General features: G+C 41.8%; 2 protein-coding genes across 2 annotated transcripts in view; one reads left to right on the top strand and one right to left on the bottom strand.

Moving 5' to 3' along the window:
* The window catches only part of HAPSTR1 (HUWE1 associated protein modifying stress responses), a 27,550-nt gene extending 18,321 nt beyond the window's left edge, over positions 1–9,229 (top strand). The window contains exon 4 of the mRNA XM_040459052.1: positions 6,731–9,229. Coding sequence (XP_040314986.1) covers positions 6,731–6,975 — 245 coding nt within the window. The 3' untranslated portion in view covers positions 6,976–9,229. The remainder of the gene's footprint in view (positions 1–6,730) is intronic.
* The window catches only part of LOC121019540 (60S ribosomal protein L17-like), a 27,820-nt gene that overhangs the window by 1,903 nt on the left and 15,884 nt on the right, over positions 1–10,033 (bottom strand). The gene's annotated exons all lie outside the window — the stretch shown is intronic.

Below are 10,033 nucleotides of genomic sequence, written 5' to 3'. Positions count from 1 at the left end.
AATCCTAAAATTTGTATGAAACCACAAAAGACCCTGAATAGCCCAAGCAATCCTCAGAAAGAAGAACAAAGTTGGAGGCATCACACTTTCTGAGTTCAAACTATATTACAAATCTATAATAATCAAAACAGTATTCCTTTGGCATAAAATAGTCATATAGACTAATGGAACAAAATTGAAAGCTCCAAAATAAACACACACTTATACAGTTAATTGATGTTCAATAAGGGAGTGAAGAATACTCGGTGGGGAAAAGGACAGTCTCTTCTTTTTTTTTTTTTTTTTTTTATTTTTTTTTCAACGTTTATTTTTGGGACAGAAAGAGACACAGCATGAACGGGGGAGGGGCAGAGAGAGAGGGAGACACAGAATCGGAAACAGGCTCCAGGCTCTGAGCCATCAGCCCAGAGCCTGACGCGGGGCTTGAACTCACGGACCGCGAGATCGTGACCTGGCTGAAGTCGGACGCTTAACCGACTGCGCCACCCAGGCGCCCCGACCCTGGAGAATTTCAAACAAAGGAAAGTTTGTTTTTTCAAAGAAAGCATTTTGTGAGTTAAGCCAGCAGCTCTTTAAGTATTGAAGTCTGAAGTCTGAATCCTTTTTAGTTTGAAATCCTGCCTTTTTTTTTTTTTTTTTTTTTTTGTGGCTGTGGTCTTTATGAGTTCTGATTTCTGCAGTTCATGTCCTTCCGTGGAAGGGGTGGTCATTTAAAGATAAAGTATATATTGTCATTATGCAGCCTTTTCTATTGCCCAGCATTTTACTGAAAGTAAATACCATGCAGTCTATTAGAGACTAGTGGTAGGGGCCTGTGTGATACAAGGAGGAGTTAGGTAATGTCTTTGAGGAATTTCTAGCCTGATAGATTTCTATGAGAGCGTTTGAAGTGTTCAAACCTAGGCAGTCAGATTGACGCACGGTACATTGCCTTCGGAGTTCATAGACTCCATTTATGGCTATTTGCTTTTTTTGCCTTTAGTCTTCTCTGGGCTACATACATGGTGATTCTTGTTCTCTTAAATCATTAAGTTGCTTGACAGATTCTTGGACATGGAGAAAACTGGGTGTAGGGCTTTTCAGAAAATTGTGTAAGGTCAGGTAGGAATTTAACTTAGGAAAAATGTAGGGCCTCTTCCTAGTTTGTCATACTCAGGGTATAAAACTGATACCACCTTCTCCTAGGGTTTATGGAAAGCTGTGATTCCAGGCAGCTTGAACCAGTAGGGTTTTCATACTCCTCTGAGCACAGGTTTTTGTAGCTTTGGTTAATTTGGTCAGCACATCGTTTGGCCTGTGTGCTCTAGAGTGGTACAGAAGGGAAGTTAGGAAATTCCAGTGAGAACAAAGCTTCTTGATAAAATTTCACCTGAGATCCAGTACATTTAAGAAGAAATTAAGTAATTGTGCTTGGTTCTGTCTCTTCCTTAATGATTCTTGTCCCCTTCCATCCTAGAGCTAAATGTTTAGAAATATTCTGACCGCACCGGTGCTTAGGTTAAGCGATTTTACACTGGTGGAGTAGTGTAAAGGAGACTCTTGTAACACTGCAGAGGACTAACTGGAAATCCATGCACCTGTCAAGGTGCTCCCTTCTCTTGCCCACACTCCCTGTGCAGCATGTGGGACAGTGCTAGAGACTTACTGTGTGCGTGTCTGCATCTTCCTGAAATAACAGAACTGTCAGTAGTTATTTTAACGGCAAAATATTTTTTTAAAAACTTATTTGGAAATAAAGATGTAAGAGATTTAATGCACCAAAACAATCGCCTCTCTTAAATGCTTAAAAAAATGATTATTTCAAAGAAGCTTCTTTAATTAAAATTCATCTCTGAAGGCTGGAATCTCTAAATTACGGCCTTTGTTCAAACCAGCTTTTGGGAATGAGGAAAATGAAGGCAATTAACAGCATTAAAATTTTTGATGAAAACTTGGCATTTCTTTATGTTAAGATTAGATATTAGCTGCTGAAGTTTCTGGGGTAGGACTTCACTAAAGGTACCATCAATGATACAAAATTGTTTGGAAGTTGCAGTAAAATTTTCTTGGACAGTTTTTCATTGATGTGAAAAAGGAGTCCATGCAGCCATGCCTCAAAGCCAGTTCGTGCACCTAGTACTTAATGTCCTCTGGTAGTTTACGAAGCATTTGAACGTTTGAGTTTAAATTTTCCACTAGTCTTCTGATTTACGAATAACATTCTCTTGGAAAGTTTGAAAATTTCCGAAAAGTAAAAAATTCAGTATCTTGTTATCTGACTATACAGAGATAACCACAGTTAAATGTTTGGTGCATTTTCTTTCAGTCTTTTTTTTTCAATGTATAAATATTAAAATTATTTCATAGTTGAGATCATACTGCATATATGGTACTGTATCTTTTTTTCACTTTAACGTCGTGAGCATTTTTCCCATGGCATTAAAATTGTCTTTGAAAAACTGAAAGCATTGGGCTGTCAGCATAACTGAAAATGTTTTCTTGGTGTGACACATGTATCTTTGTAATTGGTTTGATTTAGTGTGCTTTACTTCAATAAAAATTCAGTATTACAATTTACATATTGGGGTGGGGAGTGGTATCTACTTCAAATTACTAAAATCTTAGTAGAATTCTTTTTTCAGTGATTTGAACTCCTTCCTTGGTGCATTTCAAACACGACATTTACACACAAGTGCTTGCTTGCTTCAAAACCTCAGAACACCACTTTGTGCACAGGGAGCTCTGTCCATTTGAATAGTGCAATTCATTTGAAATGCAAGAATGCCAGTTTCCTAGGGTTCCAGTCAGGAAGTTCTCACTTGGTTCAAATTGTGGGGATTTCAAATCCCCTCTCATGCTGCAGATGAAAAAAACTGGTGGAGCGTATCTGCCGAGCGTTCTGAGCCTGTGCTGAGTGGATCGACAATGAGAGTCCTCCGCCTTTTCTCCTCTGGGGCTGGCCCTCTGCTCTCAGTCTTAGGGAGTTGGGGAGCAGGTAGAGAGTGTAGAGGCGGCCTCCAGGCCACGGGCTGCTGGACGGAGGAAGGGGGGGGTGCATTGGTCTGCATTTGCTCTTTCTGTGCCTATATGTGATCTAACTATGTGCTGGTAAACTGGAATTACATGTAATTAATTCTGAAAACAGGATTATCTTATTATCTGAAGCATGAACTTGGTATGAAAATAATAGTTATGTGCTGCTCTTAACATTTGACCATGTAACCTAGATACCTATAACCTGGACTGTAACTGTTTTAGCTCCAGTGGGAGCTTTCTTTTTAAAGTATGATTAAATCATCCTAATCTTTTTTTTTTTTTCCCCTCCCTCCTGCACTAATCATTTAAAACGAATGCAGAAACTTTAAAACTGCTAAGTTTATCTTGTATTAAGCAATGGAGACTACTTTTCTGTCTAATCATACTACTTGTTCTGCTTTTTGTCAACTGATACTCCCATAGCCCTTTTGAAAAAGTGTGTTTTGGTAGAAATTAAGTTGTATGCCCTCGGGCTGTACAACTTAGTTTTTAGTTCTGAAGCATGTTCAGACTCTCTGTACTTGTATAGGCCTGATTGTTCATGTGGCTTAGCTAAGGTTTCCTGAAGCATCTTCCAGTAGCTGTCATTGGTTTGTAAAATAAAATTTGGGCTGTTTAAAATATATATTTTTTGGTTGTTAATCTTAATTTTTTTTTTTTTGACACGAAAGTGTTTTTGGGGAAGATTTTCAGCTAGTTAAATGTTGAAAAGAATTTTCACTGCTGAGAGTAGGTAGGAGGAAGCTCATGTTGCACATTGTGGTTGCACTTGAGCTGCCCAACTAAAGCCCCCAGTCATACACTCAACAGAAGAAAGATGGCAGTTGCCCAGCAGTTACTGGGGAATTTTCAAATTGACCAAATTGATATTTAATGTCTCTTCTTTTTCACGGAGAATAGCAGTGGAAACAATAGAAGTGTTTGCTTGATGTGCCTGTTCACTTCTGGTGGAGTATTCTGTGAGCCTTGGGTATTTGTCCTTAGGTGTTAATAAACATGTTGCTATGTTAACAAGAGGGGTTCAGGGTGGGGGGGGGGGTTGTTGAGTTCTTTTGATGGTTTCAAATGATAAAGGGGATTAATTACTGAAGTTAGCCCAGTTTCGTGCCGAAGGCCTAATTTTGCAGTCTAATTATCTTAGGACTTCCTGTATTATGAACCAGCTATGAAAAGGTTCTTGTTTTAATTTCATGGACACCTTTTAGTAGTTTGTTTCAGGCCGCTAGGTTGGAAAAAAGAAAGCACAGCACACAGAACTTGGGGGAAAAAAAAACATGCCAGCAATTTGGGAATAACTTGAGTTTTTAAACACTTGATGGCAGAGATTTAAGAGACAAGAGCCACCTGGGTTTATTTCCTGGCTTTGGAGAGGGGATGAATGCCAGCAGGTTTGGGTTTCAGTGCATTTCAAAATGGATAGACTTTGAAGCACTCCCCTGTTTGCAGAATTGAGCGAATGCTGTGTGTCAGGCACCATGTACGTTAGGTGGAGATGAAGCTACACGATTGTACCGCGTTGCATGAAATGAGCTCAAGATGTTTCTTTCCCTTTTATTTATTTTTTAATAAACCTGCATGGCCTGAGGAAGGAGCAGCGTGTAGCGCCTTTCTGATGTTAAATGGGAGAGGTCCAGCAGGCAGTTAGAACTGTGGATGGGCCCATGTGCACAGGAGAGATCCCCTGTGCTGTGGAAAACGATGCCCGTAGGGAAGCTAAGGGGTAGAGGACACCACCCTGCGTGGCACCCAACTTGTCCAGTGGAAGTGAGCCCTGCAGAGGCCACTGAGGAAGGAGCTGGCGGGCTGTGGACAGGAAGGAGTGGAGAGTCTCAAGCAGGAGGGAAGCGGAGCCAGCCAGAGACTAAATAGGGGAGAGAGGTGGCAGAGTCAGGAAGGGAGCCTCAGGGCGGAATAGGTGCCGGAGGAGCTGGGGGCCAGGCGTCAGCAGGTGTACACGGTGGAAGAGAGGCGCTGGCCAACCTACCAGAGCTACTTGGCCATGCGCATCCGCTCTCCCGGTGGTGTGGGAGCACGAGGCCTGAGAGAGGCCAGGCGCAAGACCCTGTAGCCGCTTCATGCTAAAATCATGTTGACTTGAAGAGTGTAACAGTCAAGGGGAACATGAGATTGTGCTTAAGTTTTGAGTCGCAGCTCTTGCTTACTAGCTGTGTGACCTTGGGTCGTTACTTAACCTTTTAACCTCCATTTCCCATCCGCAAACAGACTATACGGAGGTCGTTAGGATCACTGTGAGGATGAAAATTAAAAGTACTTAACGTAGCACCTGCCTCACACAGGAAGTACTCCCAAGATTAGTGCCTCTATTATATTTTTTTAAATAGGCATCAGCGTTGCAATGGCTTAGAGCTAAGGAGTGCCGTGCCCACCCTTCCTCGCCACCAGTGGGAGGGAGGAGGACACATCTTCCACAGGCAGAGCAAGGAAGGGGGCTGATGGCTACCAGGTAGGGAGTTTGAGAGCAGGAGGAGGTTTGGGCTGCAGAACACAATCAGCATAAGGGAGGCTGTTGAGGCCTGCGGCCTGAGAATGTTCACAGAGTATTTGTAGAGTCAGAATAATGTCAAAGTTGATGTGGTAGAAAGAATTTTTTCTCAACATTCAAATTGAAATCACATTAACAGTATAAACTAGAATGGGCCCCTACCAGACCAACCTCTAAGCTCATTTTAAAATCTGAGAAGTTCTGTTCTTTGGGAACATGGAGTATCCTAGGTCATAGTCTGTGAAGTTAGCCAAGCAATAACAAAAACCCTGTGTGAGGCTAGAATAACGTAAGGGGAAGTTCGTAAGGGAAATCCACCGTTCGTGATGTTAGGTTTTCAAATTCAACGCTGTGGTTAATGTTTCCTGGCGTCTCTTGGGCCTTTCACAGGTTCATCCTGAACATTTCAGAGTGGAACATAATGTTTGCCTCCTTAACTGTTCAGGAATCTGAGGGATGAGTGTCCAGCGTTGGGTGCTGGGTCTATTCTGGATTTAATTCAACCTTGAAGGCAGCAGGATTTTTTTATACCGCCATAGGCACTACCTCCTTCTCAGAGGGATCATCCATGATGATAAGTGAGGTGGTCCCGAGGAGACCAATCAAGTCCAGACCTTGGGCGGTCGTATAGCTTGTTTCATCCAAGGGCAGACTCAACTTTGTGCTTGAGGTCCCTGTGTACTTTTTCAGTAGTGACCCCTTTTTTGGGCTGCAGCATGCACGGTTTTGGATGATCATTTGGGGGAAGTTGGAATGAGCCCACTCAGACCTAGAAATCATCGCTCCCCTTCGTGCACATACACACACTATAGGGGGATCTATAGGGGGTGGTGACTCTGGATAACCAAAATGTCCTATTTAAAGCATGCGCTTGCTGTCCTCAGCCATAAATTATAAGCAGTATATACCCAGTAGAGTAGACGGGAGGGTTTTGTGATCTGTGTGTCCACCTTACACGGTGCTTGCGACAGAATATGCTTCCCAGAGTTGGTAATTACCAATATTGTAAATAGTGGTAGTCTTCCCAATGAAACATCTATGCCAAAAGCCCGGCGATTCGTTTTTCCAGAAGAAAACATAACTGCCCCCTGGTGACTCCTTTAGAAAACAGGCAGACCTCCTTTGACACTATGAAACATTGAAAGTAAAGTGGGTTGCTTTCAAGAGGGTTAAATAATCGAGCAACTCTAAAACCTTTTTTCTTCTTCCTAGGTCTTAGTGGTGCAATGGCTAGTATAAGCGTGCGTTCGAGTACCCCAGGCTCTCCTACACATGTAAGCAGTGGATCGAATGCTAGTCGAAGGAGAAATGGACTCCATGATGTCGATTTGAACACTTTCATATCAGAAGAAATGGCACTCCACTTGGACAATGGTGGAACTAGAAAGCGTACCTCAGCCCAGTGTGGCGATGTCATTACAGACTCACCAACCCATAAACGCAACAGAATGATCTAAACTACAGACATTTTCACACCCACCATGCTGCTTGAAAGCCACTCGATCCTCCACATATACTCTTATTGCAAAGGAAACATGAGGCCATCTTCCCTTGTTCACTGTTTAAGACAAGTGAATTCTATAGTGGTTGCCATAAAAGGAAGCTCTAGGTATTTACAGTAGATGCCTCTTGTAACCATGGCTTTCTTAAAACTATAATCCTAGCAGAGGACATCAGACATCGTGTAGTCATTAGCAAGATCATCATAGGCAAACATATTATCCGTTCCAAGGCTAAAAGTGACCTTAACTGTATTTATTCTCAAAGGGAAAGGAACTATCAGATGTTATTTGGTTATATAGAATGCTTCCCCCACCCCCTCCCACCCCCACCCCCCTTCTTCTTCTTTTTGGTCCATTTCCTGCTGCGTTGAGTATTTTGCTTCAACAGTATTGCCAGGTTCCTAAAATGATCTCAGACCCACGATTTGGCTTCCTCGTCAAATCTGCAGGCTTCCAGTTTTTGCAGCGGCCCTGTACCGTGCACCTGGTCTCTCTGTAGTCCACAGTGTGCAACTTCTAATGATGGGACTGTGCCCTGGTTTTAGTTTTCCAAGCAGTTTCTAATTCTGGTGATTGTGTGATGTAAAGAGGTGCTATGATGGTCATGCAATTAATACTTAATATTGAATCAATACACAGAACTTTATTGGATTCACTGTGTGTGTTAGCGCTCTAAAAGTAGCAATATGATTATTAAAGTGCCCCCCCAGATTGACCCCGTAGGCTTAAAATACTCCTGTTTTAAGACAAGTACTACTTCCCACGCAGGGTACTGTTCCTTATGGTAAATGTAAACTTGTAGACTGCATTCAAGGGGGACCTACAGTAGTGAGGTCATGAACTTGGAGGATGGGCTTCCTTTTTGGCTCTGCATTAGCGAGAGGGAGATGGATGGTGGGGGAGGGTAGGTATTCCAGTCTTTTGTGTCCTTTTCTATCTACATTTTTCATGAATGCCCTACTTTGTGCAGTTTTCCATTGGAGTTGGTGGAAGATAAAGGTCTTCGATCTGCCAATAATGTGATCGCAACTTAAGTAGCAACCCCCCCACTCTCCAGTCCCCCCTCCCCTAAAGAGTGCAGTTTGGAATCTCATTCTGGAAAAGATGGAATCGCATGGAGGCTTCTCTAGATGTTAGTTAGACCTAAATAAAGGTTCTGAGTAGATTCCTCTTTTGGTCCCTTATAAGACCTCTTGTAGCCACAATGTTTTAGAGCATGCTTCACCTTCATTTTTAATATCTTGAACTGAATGATAGTCTTTTTTAGATGAAGAACTGATGTCAGCCTGCCAGGTACTGTAATTTATTCTATCATATTATTATGTTATATATCAAGTAGGACAGTGAAAATGTTTCCTTGCAAACTTGTAGTCCAGTATCAGTTAACTTCCTGTTTTTATCCTTAAAAGACCACTGCAAATCAGTGGAAGGGTTTTTCCAGTAATTACTCACAGCACTTTGTTAAAGTTTGCAATTCCTTCAGCCATTTAATAATATCTTTCTGTGAAGAAACTTTGCTAAGTTAACCATAATATTCATGGAGTGGGTGGGAGGTGAATGGAATGTTAGAAATGTTCTGTATTCGTATAGATATAGCCCTATTTAAAACAAAAAAAAACCCCAACAGAACAAAAGTCAATTCCATAGTAAAACTTAGGACTGAAAGTGAGGTATTTGAAAATTTTTGCAAAAAGTGGATCATTCTTTTTTGTTTGAATATAACAGCAGGAAGAATTATACCTGAAACAAACGAGCCTGTGTCTTAGGAATACTTTTAAGCTTCCCTTTGGAATATGCCCAGAAATGCATTTGGAGTTACCATTGGTTTTTTTTTTTTTTTCCTCCATCGTTGTAAATTTAGATTCTGGAATTGGCGTTTGGTGTGGTGTGAAGCGTAGCTCACAAGTGGCCAGACCCCCTGTTCCTGAAGGATTTTGAGATTGAGGAACGCCTGTATAACCCTCCCTTTATGCCTTGGTTCTCTAGTTCCTCCTTCTGAAGAATAACAGGTTTTTTTAAATTTTTTATTTTTGGTTGTTTTTTGTTTTAGTTGGTGCTCTGACGCTGAATCTCAGTACCCTTTACTCTCGATTGTCAAATTTTGATAAAAAATGTGCCATTTTCTTTGGTTAGAGAAAGCAGGTCTTAATGTCTGCCAGAACACGATTTATATGCCTTATTGGCTCCATTAAACTTTTTAAAAACTTTAGCATTCGTTACTTTTTTCCACTGCATTGAATCTCAAATGCGATTTGTCAACCTCCTCGTAACTCCCCCCACCCCCGCTCTGTGTCCCCTGCTCTCTCCCGTGCCCCCTGAGCACAGAATAACTCTTCACATTTAGGAGTAGAAAGGGAAACGATTTCTCTCTCATAGGAAAACTTAGTTCTGACTGCTAGAATTTTGAAGCCTTTGATTGTGCCATTTTAGATGCAGACAAATCATGGAAGATTGCATATTGTGTGGTACTTTTTAAATGACATTGATTTTCTTTTTTTCAGTCTCTTGAGAACAGTGTAGGCTGAATTTTAAAACTGAACGGTTTACTCTGTGGGAACAGAACCTCCCTTCATCTTAAGCTAGATCCTCGGATTCTTTCAGACCTCATGGCTCATGAGACCTGTTGCTGTCGCCCTCACTTGGCATGAGTGGGTTGAGCTCATCCTTACTTACCCTGCAGTGTTCCGAGCATGGCTGAAGCATTCAAAACTTAATTACAATGTTTAGTATTTTATAGAGCAAAATTAATGGAAAGCATTTGGCTGAACTAAAGACCCACAGTCAAATTCTTCAATGTGGTTTACCCAACTGGAGTCATGGTACACACCTTAAATCATTCAACGAATAAATAATTTAAAAATCCAAAAAACTATGGGGCTTGTCTGCGGTTTTGTTTTGGTCACCACATCCGAGTTAACTTTTTTGATCGAGTCAAGTTCAGTCTTTTAGAAAAGAACCAGCCTTCCTACCATCCCCCCCCCCCCCCCCCCCCCCCCCCCCCCCCCCCCCCCCC

This window comes from Herpailurus yagouaroundi, unplaced genomic scaffold (assembly GCF_014898765.1).
Source record: "Herpailurus yagouaroundi ecotype Mexico unplaced genomic scaffold, PumYag 222, whole genome shotgun sequence".
NCBI lineage: Eukaryota > Metazoa > Chordata > Mammalia > Carnivora > Felidae > Herpailurus > Herpailurus yagouaroundi.
Note: the sequence above shows the minus strand (reverse complement) of the source record. Positions and strands in the feature narration are given on the sequence as shown.